Raw genomic sequence first — 20,573 nt, 5'->3', positions numbered from 1 at the left:
GAAAACTGGTTGGGATGGGGAAATGCGCAGGGCAGAAGGCAAATATCACTTTTGTTACCTAGGAAGTCTTGTACAGCTTCGGTCCAGGCGTCCTGAAGGACCATCTCTCCCTGCATGGACCCTCCTGTCAGGCTCCACTCTGTGGGGCGGGCACATCTAAACATCACTCGTGTTCACTGCCCTGCGCATTTCCCCCTTCGAACCAGAGCTTCAATAGGATCACCTGCCAAGGTGACAGGAACCTCCCTAAGAGACCATTTGGACCCATTAGCCCTTCCCCCCAATCCCTGTGGAGACGGAATTCCAGTTAGTCTAACACCCCGCTGCCCCCCCCCCCGGTAGCAATCCTCCCATGGGAATGGAATTGCAGAGAGTCCCTCTGCACCCAGATCACCCTCCTCTTGCCCAGCACTAAAAAAACAGATCTAGAGAATGCTGTGCTGTGGGAGTGCAGCCGGATAACCCACGGCCGTCATGGGGGATGCGAACTCAAGAGCCACTCCAGATAAACTGACCTCAGCGTGGATGTTAGAAGTGAGCCAGGGGACATGAGAGAGAAGAGGCTTTAACCCACCACCTTTGCAGGAGAAGGCTGGGCACTTGGAGGTGGGAGTCCCGGGGGGGGGGGCTGCTCGACTGTTGGAATCCTTTCCTGGGTCACAGGCAAAATGGTCCCCAGGCTGACAACCATGTGGAGCAAAAGGCAGGCTCCCCCGCAGTTGACCTCTTGCAGGTCAGCCCCCACCAGGTGGGACTGGCCCAGCGGTGGGAGGGGGTCGTCGGTCTGAAGGCCAAAGACCTTTGCAGGAGGGGGCAGCGGAGAGCACCCTCCCTGCAGCACCCTGTGAGTAAAAGTGGTGACGATTGGGCACCACACTCTGTCCGGTGCAGGCACGGTTGAACAGGCAGACGAGTGGGACTACAAGACCCATCCTCCCCCATTCCCTATCTAGGGGTGATGAGGATGTAGTCCAACGCGTCTGGGAGGTGGCCTCTGCCCGCCTCCCGTGAGAGGACCGTGAGCTGTCTGTGTGTGGCTTTCTGCTGGCGCCTCCCGGGGGACAGAAGGGCGGAAATTCCCCCCCCCCCCCGCTAGCCAGGCGCCCCTCTGCACTAGCCACGGGCCCCGATTCCTCCGGGCACCACCTCTTCCCGCCGCTCTCGCCGGCCGCGCTCTGGCCCAGCCCAGAGGTCCTCCGCCAGCGCCCCTTTCAGCACCGGCGCCTGGACAGCTCCTCGGCCGCCCTTCAGCACCGCCGGCGGGGACAGCGCCGTCGCCGCAGCGGCCCGGAAGGAAGGGGGGGCCGCCCTGCGCGGGACCGACGGCTTGGCCGCGGGGGGGGGGGACGGGAGGCGGACCCCCCCCCCCTCGGGCTGGCCCTGGCTGGGAGAGGTCCGGCCAGGCTGCGGGCAGGAGAGGCGGCCCTTCGCTTCGGCCGGACGCTCCCCCGGCGACCACCCTCGGCGGCAGCCTCCCATTGTCCTCCTGCGAGGGAAGGGAGGGGAGGGGAGGGGAGGGGAGGATAGGAGGAGATCTGGGGCCCCTCCTGGGAGACGCAGCGCCGGGAGGGAGGGAGGGAGGGAGGGAGGGAGGGAGGGAAGGGCTGAGGGCTGAGCTCGCCTTCCCCCGCCCGCGCGCCCATTTCGTCGCCGCCGCCGCCGCCTCTGCATTGGGGTGGGGGGCGCTGCTGAGCCTCTTCCCCGGGCCTCCCCCTCCCCCGCGGCCCTCGCCCCACCCACCCACCCCCTCTGCGCGAGGGGCTGGTGGGCATTGGCTGCGCCCGCCTCTCTCCCCCCACCTCCTCGCGCGCGCGCCCCCCCCCCCCGCTCCTCTCCGCAGCCGGAGGAGGCGGCGGCGCAGTTTCGGCTCCCCCTCCCCTCCCTCTCTCCCCCGCCCTGCCTGCCTGCCCTCCCCTCTGTGCCAGCCCACCCCCGCCCCACTGGCTGCCTGGCTGGCTGTTTACCCGGGCCTCGGCGGAGGGAGCGCGGGCGCGCGATGGCAGCTGCAGAAGCCTCGGCGGCGGCGAGCGGCTCCGGACAGCATCCGCAGTGAGCGCCTCCGCCGCCCCCACCCCGCCCCAGCAGGACAGGTCAGGACAGGCCGGCCCGGCCCCGCCTCGCCTCGTCTCCCCTCGCTCGGCCCGGCCCCACCAGCCCCGGCTCGGCTCGGCTCGGCTCGGCTGCGCTCCGGCGGAGAAGATGGCGGATCGGGCGGAGATGTTCTCGCTCTCCACCTTCCACTCGCTCTCGCCGCCGGGCTGCAGGTAAGCCGGAGGAGGACGGGCCCCCACCCCACCCCACCCCATCGCCCCGCCGCCCCTCCGAGAGCGACCCCCGCCCCACGGAAAGCAACGCCTCCGGGCCTCGGTCCCCCGAAAGGCCCCCGCCGTCGGTGCCTCCTCCTCCGCCTCGCCCGCCCGACGCGGGGCTGCGCCACCCTCTCGAGGGGGCGGGGGAGCAGGCCGGCGGCGAGACCCCCGCCTAGGGGTCTGGTCGAGGGGAGGGGGCCGCGGGGAGGAAGAAGGGCTCGGGCCCCGCCGTGGGCCTCCTTCCTTGCTGGCCCGCCGGGGCAGGACCATGCAGCCCCCCCCGTCGGCCCCGGCCTGCTCTCTGGAGAGGTCCCCCCCCGGCCTTCCGGGGGCTCTCCAGGGCGCGACCGACACCCCCCTCCTTGGCCGCTCTTGCTTGCTGCGCCCTCCCCATCGCGGGCAGGTGTGGCCCTTCGTAGCCCTACCACGCCAAGCGGAGCTCTCGGGGCGCCCATCCCTGGAGGGGCCTTCCTCCCCCTTTGGGCCTCCGATCGCGGGGAACGGGGTGGGGTCTCCGCTCCCGTTCCTTTCCCGACCCGTCCTGCCGGCCCCCTCCACCCCGGGCTGGCAAGGCCCGCTTCCTGCTCGCCCGCCCGCCCGCCTTTGGGACCCGCCGCGGGGAGAGCCTTCTGGGGGAGACTCTCGTGGACTCTCCCGGGATAATCTCTTCCAACCTCTCCCCCCCCCCCCGCTCTTTTGCAGGAGCTAGCTTTTGCTCCCTTCGCCTCCCTCTTGGGCAGCCAGGAGCAGAGGCTGAGGGCCCATCCGGCTGGTCCTGGACCCTCGCCGGCCCTTCGCCCCTCTGGTCGGCTCACCTTGGCCTTTGTTTGTCCTGCCCCCCCCCCTTCTGCCCATCAGGCTCGGATGGCGGCGGGGCAAAGAGTCCCCTCCGTGGACCAGCATCTTCTTTCTCCGGCTGCCTGGGGGGGGGGAGCCTGCCTGGTCCAGTAGGGGACCCCTCCTTCCCTCGAGCCCTCCTGGGCCTTCCTCAGGAGAGAAAGGCTCTGGATTCCACCAGCAGGCAGCCGCTGTGGGGAGGAGGCCGTTGCGCCGAGGTAGCTGTGGGGCCCGGGCCGTGCCTGGCCATCACGACAGCCTTGTGTCCGAGAGGCCGAGGGGCAGGATCCCCGGGAGGCCGGGCTCCCTGCTCCCGCTCCCCGCCCGCTCTCCACTCTCGGCACTCTGCTCGCCTCCCCCCCCCCCCCGCCCTGACCCTTGCAAACCTTGTGTTGGACTGGAAAGGCGTCCCTCTCCATGCAGAGACCCCCCCCCCGCTCCACTCCACTCCCAGGGAGGCTGCCCGGGCGAGTAAGCGCTGGCAACCGCCGCGGCCGTCGGGCAGGGCCTTTGGGGGCGAAGGCAGGCTCCCCCGCAGTCGGGCGAAGTAAGGGGGGGAGCCCTCCCGGGCCTGGGCGAAGGACGGGCGGAGGGGGCACTCCTGCACGGGCGCGGGGGGGGGACGACAAACAGGGAAGGGTCCTGAGAAGGGGTGCAGGGAGAGCGGAAGAGGTCCCGCTGCCAGGCCGGGGTTGAAGGCAAGCCGGGCCTCTTCGGTGCAGCTTCACAAGAGAGTGTTTCAGGCCAAGCAACCCCCACCACGCGCCCCTTCTGGGAAGTGGGTGGGGTGCCTGTGGGGTGGGCAGCACTGGCGTGGGTTCCAGCCGCGGGGAGTTGGGGGGGGGGGAATCATGGCTGCAGGTGAATCCTGGGAAAGAGGGGGGGGAAGAGGCGCAGACGCGGGGCTAAAAGCTTTTCTTTGTGGGGGGGGGGAGAGGCTCGTTCCTTCGCAGGCATTCTTGGCCAAGAGTTTGGTCCTTGAGGGAGGGACAGGCGTCTCTCTCGGGGCGGGGGGCAGGCTAGGTTGGGCGGGCTGGGTTTACCGAGGAGGAGGCACCGTTGCGGGGCTGTGGCCCTTCCCGGCCTCGTGTTTTCCTCTCTCCCGCCTCCTCTCCTCCCCCTACCCCGCCGGCTCTTAAAAGCATCTTAGCGGCCACATCTTTTCTTAGTGGATGAGCTGGGCGCCGGGGGGGGGTCGCCGGGGGCAGGAGAGTCTTCCCGGAAGAAGCGCTCCCCCCCCCCCCCCGGTCAGGATTCCGAAGGCCCTGGATGCTCCTGATGGGGGAAGCGAGCGGGCCGGCCGACGCTGTCCTTGGCCTGCTTTTCTTTCTCTCCTTTTCCTTTGGGCGGCCGCTTCCAAGCACAGAGGAAGTGGCAAAGCTCCCCACGGGGGCGGGCGGGGGCGAACGTTTACGGGAGAGCCGGTGCCCTTCGTGGCGTGGAGCCCATCATTCTCAGGCCCGACCCTCTTGGCCCATCCAGCCCCCCCCCCGTGCCTTGGGAAGATCCTTCCCTGCCTCTGGTCCTAGAGCGGGAGACCAAAGGGGGGGGGGGGTTCGGGGTCAAGAGATGGGCCGCCAGGTGCTCTCACTTGGCCTGCAATGTGTTTTGGCTTGGAGTTCTCGCTGCGTTTCACAAACGCGCAGGAAAAGAGCCCTCGCTGGCCCATCCATCCACCCTGGTGAATCGCCCAGCGGTCACATGACGTGGTTCTCGGCCTCACTCAGGCACCGGTGAGGAGTTCTCGTCTCCCGCCCCTGCTCCCCACCACCATCCCCGCAAACCACCAAGAGCGTCAAAGAAGGAGCTTTTCCTCCCTCCCTGGCTCATGGACCGGATGCTGCTTCACAGCTGGGGGGCCAGAGAGCCGGTCAGCTCTGGGCGGAGAGTGGTGTGGGGAGTGGCAGTGCTCCACTCCTCCCCTAAGCTGGCCCCAGGGCATGTGGAGGGGGGGGAATGCACAGAAGCCCCCTGTTTGAGACACACCCCTGAGGGGAAAGGCAGGGGGAGTGAGGAAGGGGGAGAGAAAGGAAGAGTGGAGGTCAGGTCTATGGTTGTCCCGTGATAAGAACAAGCAGCATGGTGGGTGGGTGGGTGGGGGGTCTGTTCCTTCTGAGGCAAGGGGAGCGTTGAGGGGTGGGACTCCATGGGCAGCCTCAGGTGCAGGCTATCCGGATCTCCAGGACAAACCTGGTGGGCACTTCAGAGGGGAAATTCAGGGGGTGGCAGCACGGCCTACAGGTGCCCAGTTGGCACTCATGTTGGCTTCCTTGTGGTGGCCAGTGAAAATGTCCTTCTTCACCAAAGCCTGTGGGGTTTAACTTTCCTGCACTCAACAGGTTCTAGTTTCGACCTGTTTTGATCCATGTGGAGTGGTTTTAAATGGCTCCCATTCCTGCCTCTGAGCTACGGCTCCACTCGAGGGGCTTGGCAAACTCTCCAAGCCGTTGGGTGGCCTGGGATTTTTACCCGGCTCCCAGATCATTAGAGTGAGTCCATTCCAGCCCCCCCCCCTTCCTGGCAGATCTCTTCAGATGCCACACAAGGGAAACAGCCTGTGGAACCAGGGGCCCCTCTGGCTGAGGTCTCACAGATATTCCAAGTCGTGGACACTTAGAAAGAGATCTAGACAGTGCTGGTTTCAGTGCTTTTCAAGAGCCAATTAAAGGTAAAAGCAAAGCATGCTGCTTATCTACCGCCCCATAGTGCTTCAAGCACTCTCTGGGCGGTTTACAAGTTAATTATGCAGGCTACACATTACCCCCCCCCCCAGCAAGCTGGGTACTCATTTTACCGACCTCGGAAGGACAGAAGGCTGAGTCTACCTTGAGCCGGCTACCTGGGATTGAACCCCAGGTCATGAGCACAGTTTTGGCTGCAGTACAGCGGTTTAACTACTGTGCCACAAGGCTCAAGAAATAAGGCTCCCTGGCCCAATTTTGGAGTCATGGTAAGATTATGAGGTCAAAGCAAAGGGCTTCTCTATTCCAGCACCTTAAATACTAACCAGTTGTACGTAGACCAAGCTTTAATGGACTACAGTACAGCCTTACATTCATGTTTCGTACGCTGAGGCCAAGTGGACGACTGACCATAAAAAGTTAGGCCATGCAAGATGTGCAAGTCGTTCAGATGCCCAGAGATTTCTTGCCGGTGTTACTGCAATGGCTTCCATGTCTGTCGTCATGAATGTGCCTAAATCCATCTTTAAAACTGCTGAGATTGGGGGCTCTTGACACCTTCTAAGGAAGCAAATCCCATCTCATTTCAGTGTGTGCTGAGCAAGGAGTGCCTGCTTTCATGCAGATTATCTGTGATTAAGGCGGATGCTCTGGGTCCCTTCCGGGCAGCTTTTGCAGGCACCTTGGGTGAAAGGGAAACCACCACCACCACCACCCCTTGCCAGTGACTGGCAAGTAAACGCTGCACCCTTGAAAAGGAAAGGGTTTTAAGCATGGGCCAGCCCCACATGCCTCCCACCCTGGGGATCTGGACAAGCTCTGTGGATGCCTCAGAGGACCCGGCTGCTGGCAGCTGAGGTTGTGCTGTTGGGCAACCCTGCAAGGAGACTGTGTGGCATTTTGGGATGGCCTGGATCAGGGCCTGGATTCCCAGGGTGTGTGTGCACATGCGTGTGCAAATGAGAACCAGCAAGGGCAGGAAAACTGCAAAGGGTTTCCGAGGCTCTTGCATTGCGATCCAGATGGAACAGGAAAGGCCTGCTAAAGAGAGTTGGTGTGTTTGGAGTGGTGGTGCTGGTTGTTGTTGTTGTTGTTGTTGTTGTTGTTGTTGTTGTTGTTGTTGTTGTTGTTGTTGTTGTTGTTGTTTTCCCCCTCCCCCATCTTCCTTTTTGGCGGCTTATTTCTCATCTGTCTTGAAACCAACTCTTCCTTTTCTCTTTATTTGCAGTTTTAGAAGAGACAACTGTATGAATCTGTGCTAGCACATCAGGCAAAAAAAATAAAATAAAGATGAAAAAATAAAGAATGCCGGAGGATGACGGGCTCCCACCCCCGGGCTCCCACCCCACTCCACCCCAACCCACTGCTATGTTCTCAGGTGAGCTTTCATGGAGAAGCCCACTTCCTCATTGTGTCCATGTGTCATTAGACTCAGACTCAGGGTTGAGTAAATCCATGAAAGCTCACCGAAAAACAGAGCAGTTAGTCTTTAAGGTTCCACAACATGTTTGTCTTCTTTATTTTCTTTTAAATGTGTCTCTCTAGGGCAGCGGTTCCCAACCTGGGGTCCTTCTAGATGTTCTTGGACTAAAGCTCCCAGAAGCCTTCACCATGAGCTGTGCTGGCCAGGATTTCTGGGAGTTGTAGTCCAAGAATCTCTAGCGAGCCAAGATCGGAAACCACTGCTTCCCCTCTTGGTTCCATCCCTTGCATCGGGGAATAGGGATCAAGTTGGAGGGACCAGTGCAGTCTATACAGGGCAGGGCAGTCAAAGGGTTTTGCTCAGTGCAAGGACGTTGAGGGCCCCTCCAGCATGATCCCAGCATGCTGTCGGACTCTGGTTGGGTACTATGAGCTGTCAGGGGCCTTAGGGAGTGGGGCTCTTGGCATGAGCCTGCAGAAGGTGGGGTGGCGGGGGGGGGACAACACCCTTCTTGCATGGACCTCTTTTTCTGCTTATGTTAAAGGTCTACTCAGACCTGGAGAACAGATGGAGAATTTAGAAATGATTATTTGTCAAAAGAATGAAACAGGGAAAATGCAGTAGGTCAGGCTTCCTTTAACCCTTGCTCTGTGTGTGTGTGTGTGTGTGTGTGAGAGAGAGAGAGCTATCTGTTGCAAACTGAGCCAGTTTCCATAAATGGAAACTCTTAAGTGTGCTTTGCACTCAGGTGCATTAAAGAAAAGGGTTTTAAAGTATAAGCCACATTTTGAACATGTGGAAGGCAGAATCATAGAATCATGGAATCATGGTATAGTTGAGTTGGAAGGGGTCTCATATAAGGCCATGAAGCCTTCCATGCTCACTGTCAGCGATACTTAAGTTGTGGGTCTCGCCATCATCTCAGACTTAAGTTGCTTTGGTGACTCAGCTTGGGTTTTTTTTTTTCCAATGAATCGGACTCAACTCATAACTTGGAACCCACTCACCCTCCCTTATTTTTTGGCAAGAAAATGTTGTTTTTAATAGGGGCTTGGTACCAAACACTCGGATTTGGACTTGGGAGTTGGACCTGAAGACTTGCCAACCTTCCTTCCTAAATGCAAACGGTGAACGCAAAGATGTCCAGAATGATTTCGAATGATGTTCTGCACAAAATCCTGAAATGTACAATTTTTCAAGTGCGTGTAAAGAACTTCATGATGCCAACGTCTGAGCATCACCCTCCCTCCCTCCCTCCCTCCTTCCTTCCCCACTCCCTCCCTCCCTCCCTCCCTCCCTCCTTCCTTCCTTCCTTCCTTCCTTCCTTCCTTCCTTCCTTCCTTCCTTCCTTCCTTCCTTCCTTCCTTCTTTCCTTCCTTCCTTCCTTCCTTCCTTCCTTCCTTCCTTCCTTCCTTCCTTCCTTCCTTCCTTCCTTCCTTCCTTCCTTCCTTCCTTCCTTCCTTCCTTCCTTCTGACATCTATACATATATAAATGGGTGGGAGTTTCTTAAAAAGGAAATTTTAACGGTACAACTACAAACAACTCCAACAAGAAAAGAGATGGAAGACAGAGGAAAAAATTTGGCTTCACAAAAAGGATCTGAAAACAAAGAAGAATACATGTAGGAAATGGAAAGAAGACCAGTCTACAATGGAAGAATACAGACAAGTTGTAAGGAATTGCAAAAATTGCATTAGGAAGGCAAAAGCTGAGAATGAGCTGAGGTTAGCCAGAGATGCTAAAAGCAACAAAAAGGCATTCTTTAGGTGCATATGCATAGCAAAAGAGGTGGAAAAATGATAACAGACAACAAAGAAAAGGCAGAAGAACTCAATTCTTATTTTAACTCAGTCTTTTCCCAAAGGACAGTTCATGACCCTCCAGGCAAATGTGAAGTACAAAAGGAGGGGACAGTATTGCAGCTTGAGATTGATAAACAAATAGTCAAGGAGTACCTTGTTACTTTTAAGGAGTCAAATCTCCAGAGCCCAATGAACTGCATTTGGGATCATCAAAGGAACAGCCCTAAGAACTCTCAGAACCACTGTCTATTATTTTCCAAAAATCATGGAGGATGGGTGAAATGCCAGATGATTGGAGGAGGGCTAACATTGTCCCTATCTTCAAAAGGGCAAAAAGGTGGAAACGGAACTACAGACCAGTAAGCCTGACATCAATCCCAGAGAAAATTCTGGAGCAGCTTGTAAAGCAGTCAGTCTGCAATCACCTTGAAAACAATTCAGTAACAACTATAAGCCAACATGGATTTGTCAAGAACAAATCCTGCCAGACTAATCTTATCTCATGTTTTGATTGGATAGCCTCCCTGGTAGATGGTGGGAATGCAGTAGACATAATATATCCCAAAGCAAAGCCTTTGACAAAGTGTCCCGTTATATTCTGATTTAGCAAGCTAACTAGGTTTGGGCTGGATAGAACAATTGTCAGGTAGACACACCGTTGATTAGAGAATCGTACTCAGAGTGTTTATCAATGGCTACTTCTCAAAATGGGAGGAGGTAACAAGTGGGGTACCACAAGGCCTAGTCCTGAACCTGGTGCTTTCAGCATTTTGTATTCAAAAATATATTGAAAGGCTTGAGGGCTGGGCTGAAAACAACAGAGTGAACTTTAACAGGGATATGTGCAAACTTCTACACCTGGGAGAAAGAAACCAAATGTACAGTTACAAGATAGGGGATACCTGGCTCAATAATACTGTGAGTAAGATGGATCTTGGAATTGTTGTATGTGTGATGTGGCAGCAAAAAGGCCAATGTTATTTTAGGATGCATCAGTGGAAGCAGAGTCTCCAAATCCCATGAGATACTAGTCCCTCTCTATTCAGCACTGATTAGACCTCATTTTGAGTATTGTGTCCAGTTCTGGACACCACATTTTATGAAAGATGTTGACAAACTGGAGCAAGTTCAGAGGAGGGCAACAAGGAGGATCAGGGGACTGGAAACTAAGCTCTCTGAAGAAAGATGGAAAGAACTGGCCATGTTAAGCCTTGAGAAAAGACAGAGAGGAGAGAGGATAGCGCTCTTCAAATACCTGAAAGCCTGTCCTACAGAGGAGGGACAGGATCTGTTCTCAATCGTTCCAGAGTAAAGGACATGCAACAATGACCTCAAGTTACAGGAAGCCAGATTTAGGCTGAATATCAGGAAAAACATCCTAACTGTTTGAGCAGTACAACAACAGAACCAGTGACCTCATGGGGAGGTGGTGAGCACTCCAACATTGGAGGTATTCAAGAGAAATTTAGACAACAACCTGGCAGATATCCTTCGATTTGTATTCCTGCACTGAGCACGGTTCACAACCCATCAAAACATAATTACAGTCATAAAAGCAAACACAAAAACATTGCAATAAATGCAATGGAAATATTTATTTATTTATATTATTATTTATTTTATTTATATCCCGCCTATCTAGTCGATTAAGACGACTCTAGGCGGCTATATAATAAATATCCTGTCTTTAGCTGAATCAATTAAACTTGCATTTAAATAAATTAAACAAATTTAAGACAAATATGAACATCCCAGCAAAATTAGCTACCATCTAAATAATTAATTGCTAACATGCACTGGATTATGGAGAAAGCCAGAGAGTTCCAGAAAAACATCTACTTCTGCTTCATTGACTATGCAAAAGCCTTTGACTGTGTGGACCACAAAAACTATGGTAAGTCCTTAAAGAAATGGGAGTGCCTGACCACCTTGTCTATCTCCTGAGAAACCTATATGTGGGACTGGAAGCAACAGTTAGAACTGGATATGGAACAACTGATTGGTTCAAAATTGGGAAACGAGTACGACAAGGCTGTATATTGTCTCCCTGCTTATTTAACTTATATGCAGAATGCATCATGCAAAAGGCTGGACTGGAGGAATCCCAAACCGGAATTAAGATTGCCGGAAGAAATATCAACAATCTCCGATATGCAGATGATACCACTCTGATGGCAGAAAGTGAGGAGGAATTAAAGAACCTCATAATGAGGGTGAAAGAGAAAAGCGCAAAAAAATGGTATGAAGCTCAACATCAAAAAAACTAAGATCATGGCCACTGGTTCCATCACCTCCTGGCAAATAGAAGGGGAAGATATGGAGGCGGTAACAGATTTTACTTTCTTGGGCTCCATGATCACTGCAGATGGTGACAGCAGCCACGAAATTAAAAGATACCTGCTTCTTAGGAGGAAATTGATGATAAACCTAGACAACATCCTTTAAAGGAGAGAGATCACCTTGCCTACAAATGTCCACATAGCTATGATTTTTCCAGTAGCAATGTTTGGAAGTGAGAGCTGGACCATAAAGAAGGCTGACCACCGAAGAATTGATGTTTTTCAGTTGTGGTGCTGGAGGAGGCTCCTGAGAGTCCCCTGGACTGCAAGGAGAACAAACCTATCCATTCTAAAGGAAATCGACCCTGAGTGCTCACTGGAAGGATAGATCCTGGAGGTGAAGCTCCAATACTTTGGCCATCTCATGAGAAGAGAAGACTCCTTGGAAAAGACCCTGATGTTGGGAATGTGTGGAGGCAAGAGGAGAAGGGGATGACAGGGTCACCAAAGCGACCAATATGAATTTGACCCAACCCTGGGAGGCAGTGGAAGACGGGAGGGCCTGGCGTGCTCTGGTCCATGGGGTTACGAAGAGTCGGACACGGCTTAACGACTAAACAACAACAAAATAATTAAAGATAAATAATTATATTTAGTGGGCAAGACAGGGGAAGATAGCCCATGTAGGAGTGTCCCAAAGAGACAAGCTGGCACCAACTCCTCTTCCCCTTCATTTTTGCTGTTTCCTTCCTTGGAGGTTACTTTCTTTTTTATGTTTCTCCTTTTCTTTCTTAATTAGAGGGTAGGCCAGCCCACCCGTTTGGCCATCCTTGTAAATATATCTCATTGTTGATGTTGCTGTGGCTGCTGCTGTTCTCTCTCTCTCTCTCCTTTGCTGGTTCATTTGTGTTGTTGTGGAGCATCTGGCCCTCTCCTGCCGTTCCGAGATGAATCAAGTACCAAACTGTTCCTTCCTAGTCACACCTGGACTCAGAGGAGGAAAGCCCCTAGGGCTGAAGAAACACGTGGATAAATTCAAAGAGATCATGGAATAATAGCCCTCCATTTCGTCAGATGCAGGCAAGAGACTCCCCAGAGATCTATTTGGCAGGAACGATTCCATGGTAGCGCAGCAAGAGAAGGAGGAGCGCCCCAAGCGAGGCGGAAAGGCGGAAAGGCGGCCACGGCCGACCTGGCTGGGTTCCTCCTGCAGGCTCTCTTCACCACAGGAAGGCCCCTTTCCTTGGGGCATCTGGTGCTCAGACCCATGGGGGAGGGGGAGCTCTGTCTTTCCCTTGGGGTCTGAACAAATCGATGATTTCCCATTCCTGCACAGAACCAGACGCTTGTCCAAAGACCACCCAAGCTTCCTCCAGCTGCCAAAGGCGAGGGCATTTGACCTTCCCACCCGTTTTCTTCTTCTGGTGTGTCTCCCAACCTGCTTTCTTCCTGTCAACCCATCCACCCCGTTGCCCAGTGCTGACCAAGTGGGATGATGGCCTGAGGAGGGGTTTGCCAGGTGGTCACAAAAGGTCACAGGCCTGTAGGAGCCTTCAGGGCAGGGCTTCTCAGCTTCCGAAAACAATTCTCGGGCCACCTTTGGAGAAGCATAAAGATCTCATTCCCGCTTTAAGCCAGTCTGTTCTTCACAGTTTTATCTGAAAATCTGATGCTAAAAGAAAATTCTCTAAAAAAACCACAAAAGCAATTGCAAATGAAGGAAATGTGGGGGTGGGGGTGTTTCGGTGCCAGACAGGTGGCAGCTTTGGGAGGACGTGCAGAGGGACCCCGCCCGCAGGCCACAAACTCCACAGATTACAGCGCAATTAAGAAATCAAGGGAAGACCGCAGGGGCCGCATTGCACCCCATAGGGTGGTGTCACCTGTTTGTGGCTGCCATGTGCCATCAAGACACCTCTGACTTATGGCAACCCTATGAATGAGCAGCTGGCCGGATCATTCGGTGGCTTCGGTCTTTGGCTGTGGAGCCAGAGGTTGGGAGCCAGCCTGGGTGGCCTGGGGCAAGCTGCAGGGTAGTCCCAAGGCACCCCCAGAAGAAGAAGGGGGGTGGGAAACCACTTCTCAGAATGCTCTGTCTAGGAAACCCTGGGAAAAAAAGAGGTTGCCATAAGTCAGAAATGAGTTGAAGGCACGTGATTACGATGAAAAATGAGTGACTTCCAAAATGCCTCTTTCTGTGTAACCGGCAGCACACGAACAGAGCAAGGAGTGGAACTGCTTTCTCCCCAGTTCCAAATAAAAAAAAGTTAAGCCATAATCTGGAGGAGGATATTTTTTTCCCCTGCCAGATTCCACTTGTCTCTCTTAAAATGCGGGCGTGGCTGGCAGGGAGAGGGAATGCGCCCGTTCCTTTTTCGGCACACCGTCTGGCTTGCCTCTTACCCTGCAACCTGACTCCTGTTCCCACACGGGACCTTCTGGCCGTCAAGGCCCAGGGGCGTTTGGGTGGCCTGAATGATTGGCTTCTCGTACCCAGAGCTCGGAAGTCATGAGTCCTCATGGCGTTGCCTGTAACTAGTTACATTTCTGGTAACTGCAGCTGAGTTACATTTCAAAAGTAAAACGCTGAACAAGCCAGTGGTTATTCTATTGGTGTACTGAGAAAATTGGTCAAGTTATTTCCAGAAGTTACTTTAAAAGGACACATTGGTGCATTTTTAGAGAAATGTTAACATAATTTTCCCCATTGTATACCATTTTTAAAATGAAGCTATTTAAAAAAAAGGAAAAAGGGGAAAAATGCAGTAAGAAGTAAAGCCAGTGACAGAATGAGTTGCGATTTCAACACTGCAACTGCCGATAGCGATGGGTCACCTCAGAAACCCTGGCAAGTAGGAGCTAATGAGGTCCTGGGCCGTCTGGCGTTGGCTCCGTGCTGGGAGGTGAAGGCGATCTTCTCTCCCTGCCCCTTGCCCAAGCCCCACACGCCTGAAGAAGCCCCATAGCAGGGTGAGAAGCACCATGGTTAGTCCAACTTCCTTTTTAAGGTACTGTACCAAGTTGTGTGCAAGCCCTTGGGATCTGTCGCTCCTCTTCTTTAAGCGTGGTATTGCAAAAGGCAGAATCAGGAGTGGGGTCGGGTGTGTGTGCGTGTGTGTGGGGGAGAGCGATGGGGAAAGGGAGGGGGCAGAAAAACACAAGCAGGCCAGGCCTGGACTTCCTTTGCCCCCCCCCCCCCGTCCTGCCCCAGAAACAGCAGACATGGAGAAGTGTCGCTGGGTCTTTGGTGGTGGAGTTCACTGGTCCAAGATGGCAACTGGTCTTTTTTGCTAGCTGTGCTCCTGCCGTGGCTTGGAAGGGAGGGTTTTGCTCCACACGGAACAGGGAACGCTGTCTCAAGCGTCCTGTTTCCGGGATGTAACTTCTTCTGCTGCTGCTCTGCTCCTCCTGCATTTTGACCCCTTTGGGGCCTGGCTGGGCAGCCCCCACACCACCCCCACCCTGCCCACGGCAGCCCTTTCTACGTGTCCTTTCCCCCCATGCCTGGCTGGAGAAGGATGGGCAGCGTGGCTGAGGGGCTCGGGCAGCCCAGCGGCCCTCCCTTGACCCTTTACCCTCCTCTTCGGCTAAGCAAAGTGCCCGGCGGTGCCACAGGCTTTCCGCCTCCCCCTTCTGTGGCACCACGGTGGGCACGGGTGGCTCATTGCCCAGTGGGAAGCCCCGTTGGTGTGGCACATGCTCAGTTGTGCCCTCCTTTGAAACTGGGTCATCTCTCCCGGGGCTGACCCTCCCTCCCGCAGGAAAGAGAGCCGAGCCCTGCTTTCTATCCAGTCTTGGTGATCACCCTTTGAGGCCGGTGGTAAATGCTTTTGTGACCCAGAGGCGGCAACCCCCCCCCACGTGCTGTTTCGATGGCGCAGGAGAGTTATAGAGCCTCATGAAGGGGTACAAGGGGTACCCAAGGGGACCTGCCATTTGCCCCCACACACACCTGGGCTCTTCCCCACCTGAGAACCTCTGCCAAACTGGGTGCTGGATCAGCACCTCCCTCTTGCTCACACAGGATGGAGGCGCTGAGCGCCACTGAGGATGCCGTGGGGGGGGAGAGGGAGGAATGGCCACGTTCCGTGGTATCCCACAGGCCTGGGGCCCTCCCCCCCCCAGGCTGCTTGCCTGGCCCCTCTGCCCTCTTGCTTCTCAGCCCAAGACAAAGGCGTCTCCACCTCAGCAATGGCCTGACCCGAGCAGCTGGTTTTCGTGGGGGGTCCTTTACTTCATTGGGTGCACCTGCAAGGCGGATATTTGATGCTCCGTTCGTCTCTTACGTGGCGTTTGTGTTCTCTCTCTCGTGGGAGAGCCCACCCCACTCGTGGCATCTCGGAGTCTTTGAGGCTGGGTGAGGGGCTCTTGGCTCTTGAGAAACACAGAAGGAAGCAAAGGCCAGGGAGGGGTGGGCTGTTCCTTCTCTCTCTCTCCCCCCCCCGCCAGATGTCCTCATTCTTTCCCACCAGCTTAAGGAGCCAGAACTATCCGGCTCTCCCCACCCCCACTCCATCCCAATTTCTCGTGCGGAAGCAGCTGGACCAGAGGTGGGCCTTCCTGGAATCCTTGAGTGATGCACACACACACAAACACACACAAAGTTGCGGTGAGGGTTGCATCCTTTTTAAATAGTTACTTTAGGGGTGGCTGCTAAGCACACATGGCTCTGTCCTCAGCCCTGGCCCCTGAGGCCGCTGCCTCGCTCTGCCCAAAGATGGGGCCGGGTCTCTCTTGCCTACTCCCTTCCCTGCATCGGCACCAGTTCTGCGGCCCTCCTGGGCCTCTCTTGCGATCTTCCGGACCACCTGCATGGAAGGTGTGCCGCCCTCTGAGCATTAAAAAAAAGAGAGGGAGAGGACACATCGAGGGTGGTTCTGCCCGCAAGCAAAGGGGCCTGGCCAGGTGGGGGGGGGAACAACTGTTTGTTCTGGCCCCATTCTAGGGAGGGAAGGAGGGAGGGAGGGAGGGAAAGGGTCTCCCTCCTCCAGGGGCCCAGTGCCTCTCTTGGGGTCTCTGCAAAGAAAGCAAAAGGCCCTGCCGGGGGGGGGGGGGAGAAGAGCCTGCAGAAGGGGGCAGAGGTGCAAGGAGGGAGGGTTCTCCGGGGCCAAGTCAGGCTGGGGAGGGCCCGGGAAGGGATGCTGCTGCTGCTGCTGACCGTGCCCCTAGTCCCTCTCTCCTGGCCCCCAAGTTACTTCCCCTGATCAGCACGGCCTGTTCACCCTCTGGGGCGAAGGTGGGGTTTTGCACCCTTGCCGCCTCAGGGATTGGACCTGTGACACCCCCCGCCCCATTCCCCCCCCCCCCGGCTTTCAGACCTTAGCCTCCCTGACTGGGGAAGCCAGCCCCATTTTGGGTTGCTTGAAGGGATTCCTGGGGGTCAAGAGGTGGGTGCGGGGGGGGGGGGAGGCAGAGTGAAAGGAGCCTCTTCTCTCTCTGGCTGGGGAGGGGGGCAGGGGGAGGGTGAAGGGCCTCTTGCCCCAGCATTCCTCAGCTTTCCATCCAAGGTCTGGATTAGCCTGGGATGTTTTTTTCTGCAAGCTGGTTTCCATAACAACCAGGCTCTCTCGTCAGCCCCCCCCCCCACTCTTTTCTCCTGCTAGACCAGCCTGGGAATACTTGGGAGGGCTCCCCACTGCCTGCCCACCCGCCCACCCCCCTTTTTGGTCTGCAAGGTTTCATCCAGGAAGGAAGCTGGGGCGGCTTGGGTGGGGGCCTGGCAAAGGGAATTGAAGGCCACCGCCCTTTCCCCCCCAACGTTGCAGGGCGGGACGGGGGGGGGAGATGTGCAGCGGCCAGAATTTTGCCTCCTTGTTGGAGACACACAGAGAGAGTTGTCCTTCTCTTGAGGAGAGGCGGAATCGTTGGGAAGCTCTTTACAAAATGAGCCAGAAACCTCCTTGGGGGGGGGCTCTTCTGCCCTCACAGGAAAGGGAGCCCAGGGCCAAGTGCCAGCCCCCCTTCTGCACGCCTTGGTCTGTGGTAGATGTACCAGGAAAAGGGGGGGGGACAGCATAATATCAGGCTGATGGTAACCTCTCGTCCCACCCCAGCAATGCTCAGAAAATAAAAGCTGCTCTGGGCACCCGCCACTGCCTGCTCAAGGCCAAGGAAGAGTCTCTTTCCTGGTTTGTGTGTGTGTGTGTGTGTGTGTGTGTGTGTGTGTGCGTGTGCGTGTGCGTGTGCGTGCGCTAGTGCTGCCTTCCTGGGGGGGGACTGCTGCATTGGGGGCGAGCAGAGGGCAAAGGTGGAAGGCAAAAAGGGAAGGTCTCGGCTACGAATGGAGGGAGGGCAAGAAAATGTGGATTGAGAAGGACGAGGCGGCGTCTGGACAGTACCATCCATGCTGGCGTATCATGCTATGGTGCGGCTGGAAGGGATTCCCGAGGGTCGTCTAGTCTGACATCTGGCTGAAACAACGACATCCACAGCTGGAAAAGGTCCCAGACCCCCCCCCCCAGGAAATGGGCCTCTGGGGCCTTCCCCTGCCCGCTGCTCCCAGTACAGCTGGGATTATTTTCAGAGCTAATTTCGAGTTTAATATTGCAATGGCTTGACCTGCTTCTCCCTCACCGCCCCCCCCCCCCCCCGGGAGGGCTGGTGGCCCCGGTTTGCTCTTGGCCAGCATTTTCATTGGGTTCGAGGAAGGAAGGGAGGACGGAAGGAAGGTGGTTCAGGACATTTGTCTCTTTGTGTCTGTCTGTCTGTGTTTGTTTTTAATTGTAAAGACAAATAATAACAACAAAACATGTGTGTGCATACATAATACAATACTGTACGACTAGAATTCCCCATCTATGCCTCCGTCACTCTCGGAACTAGGTAACCAGAAATATCCTTTGAATCCCTTTTCAGCCAATTCCACTCCAAAAACACATGGATTCTTCTGCTGGCTTCTGGTCTTTGCCTTTCACAAAGACATACTCCAAATATAATTTCCTTACCTCTTTAAAATCATTGCACTTTATGACTCCTCTTCTTACTTTTATTTCACGTTAGCTTATCATTAATCGCCAAGCTCCGCATTTCTTTGCACCAGTCTTCAAGATTAATTTGTTTGTCACTTTTCCATTTGTTTGCAAATACTGTATTCATCTTGCTACTGTGACCATTAGAATGATTAACTCTTTCTGTTTTTTTTTTAAAGATGGTCATTCTTAAGTGTGTGTGTGTGTGTGTGTCTTGCTGCCTCACCACGCCGCTGCCACCGCCACCTGGCTTAACCGCCCACTCTTTGTCCACCAGGGCCCCGCAGGACATCAGCCTGGAAGAATTTGACGACGAGGATCTGTCTGAAATCACTGACGACTGTGGCATAGGCCTGAACTACGACTCCGACCACTACGAGAAGGTGAGGGAGACCCTGGGCTGGAATGGGGTGGGGGTGTGTGTGTGGATCCCCCAGAGCCCTCCACTGCCTGGCGGAGTGCCCCATAGTTCTCAGGTGTCCATGGCTTTTGAAGAGGTGTTACCTCAGGCTCCGTCCATGGACGTTCCTGCCCGCCCCTCCCCTTGCATCCCTGGGGCTAGGGGCAGATAAGCCCCCTCTTTTGATTGACAGCAGCAGATCACCCCCCCTCCCCCCAAGAGAGGGGTCAGTGGCCTGAAGAGGGTGGCCGCAGCGATGTGCTTCCTTTCCAAAATCCCAGGAGCAAACCAGGGTCTCATCCCCACAATGGCCCGGCAGGGAGGCTGAGCATCTTCTGCTCCACCCACTGCCCAGCCCTGGGGGGGGGGGTTGACGGGGGTTAAAGAATATTGAATGCTGTCCCTCCCCCCCATGACAAAACTCCCTCCTCTCCCCAGCCGCCCCTCCTGGCTGCTGCTTGAGAGCTGCCAAGAGGAGGAGGGTCTCCACTATGGGGACTAGAGAAAGGTTTGGCCCGCATCCTGGCTCCGATAGGGATGGGGCTCCTTGGTGTGTAGGTTTTTGTTGTTGTTGTTCGAGGTGTGCGTGGAGTGGACCCAGCTGGGTCTTTGAGAAAAGTCAGGATCGTTTGGCCAAAGGGGAAATTATCCCCAAGGGGAAAAGAATCTGCCCACAGTGGCTCAGCCAGTCCTGGGCAGTGGTAGCCAGTAGCCACGACCAAGTAGCTGGTAGCCCCTGGGCTGGGGGGGAGGGGCTGGAAGGCACGGCCACTGACCAGTGGGCCAAAGGAGGTGGCCGAGGCAGCTCCGTCCATCCATGCCCAGCACCCCTTGAAACAAGGGGGCACAGACCAGTGCTGGAGCCTCTCTGTGCCCCCTTGTGTTGGCACGTGGGCCTGATCCTTGCCCACGTCTGGTGATGGTGTTTGTGGGTTTCTGGATCTAGATTGGGGGTGGAGAGCATTCCTGCAACTGGGTGGGGCAACGCAGCGTCATCATCAGGTCTGAGGATTTGCTGCTGCTTTATGGCACTCCCAAGACCAAGTGGAAAGGGGAGAAGCCTCTCCTTAGGGAGAAGGACCCTCCGGCCGGCCGGGGCCCTTATGCCCCCTCCAGAGGGCCAGGCTGCCGGCCCTCCACCCCGCTCCGAGGGCTGCGGCTGACTCTGCCCTCCTGTTCCCTCCTCCCTTGAGGGTGAATCTCCAGCCTGCCCTCCCTCCCCCCCCCCGGCACCACACTGCCCAGCACAGCTGAGTCAGCAGTTGCAGACTCCAAAGTCCATGATGCAGCCACAGAATCCATCTCCAGAGCTTGGGAGGAATTCCTCTCAAGGCTTGGCACCCAAGGGGAGAGCCCCTGTCCGTGGACAGACCGGTGGCCCTCCTGGGGAGCTAGCAGAGGCTCCACCGAGCACAGTCCAGAAAGAGAAAGGGACTGTGGGAAGTAGGGGCCCTGGCTGGGGATTCTGGGGACCGTAGTCCTCTCAAGGAACCTTGATCCTTAGAATCAGAGAGTTGGAAGGCCCAGGGGCCCACCCTGGACCTGGCTCAGTGCAGGACATCTAGAAGCTTTTGGTGCTGCTGGGGCCATGTCTGGGTGGGTGGCCGCGTTTCAGGCTGGGAGGGGTGATGCCACGTCCCCTTGCAAATGAAAGGATAACCCTCTCCTTCTAAGTGTTCTTTGTGTTGCTCCCCCCCCCCACGCTGGGCCTTGAGCCTCTCATGTGCCCCCCCCGTCCCCTGCAGGGGCAACATCTGGAAAGGGCTCCTCCTCTGATTCCAGAGCAAACGGCTGGAATGGAGCAGGAGGAAAGGGGGACTTTTAACGGGTGCGGCTCCCCCAGGGCCAGCTCGATGGTGCAACCGCGGGCGGC

At 56.0% G+C, this 20,573-nt stretch overlaps 1 protein-coding gene and 1 long non-coding RNA gene across 2 annotated transcripts in view; one reads left to right on the top strand and one right to left on the bottom strand.

Annotated features, from left to right (window-relative positions):
- Positions 1–1,911: 1,911 nt before the first annotated feature.
- Positions 1,912–20,573, top strand: part of MAPK8IP2 (mitogen-activated protein kinase 8 interacting protein 2) — a 35,377-nt gene continuing 16,715 nt past the window's right edge. The window contains exons 1-2 of the mRNA XM_078376793.1: positions 1,912–2,264; positions 18,578–18,683. Of these exons, the coding sequence (XP_078232919.1) occupies positions 2,200–2,264; positions 18,578–18,683 (171 nt within the window). The 5' untranslated portion in view covers positions 1,912–2,199. The remainder of the gene's footprint in view (positions 2,265–18,577; positions 18,684–20,573) is intronic.
- Positions 8,588–16,149, bottom strand: LOC144583280 (uncharacterized). The gene is made up of 2 exons (XR_013536997.1): positions 15,972–16,149; positions 8,588–12,345 (listed from the first exon to the last, which is right to left on the bottom strand). It is a non-coding gene; the product is annotated as an uncharacterized LOC144583280 (long non-coding RNA).

This window comes from Pogona vitticeps, chromosome 5 (genome assembly GCF_051106095.1).
Source record: "Pogona vitticeps strain Pit_001003342236 chromosome 5, PviZW2.1, whole genome shotgun sequence".
Classification (NCBI taxonomy): domain Eukaryota; kingdom Metazoa; phylum Chordata; class Lepidosauria; order Squamata; family Agamidae; genus Pogona; species Pogona vitticeps.
The sequence above is the reverse complement of the archived record's forward strand: the minus strand, read 5'-3'. Positions and strand labels throughout refer to the sequence as shown.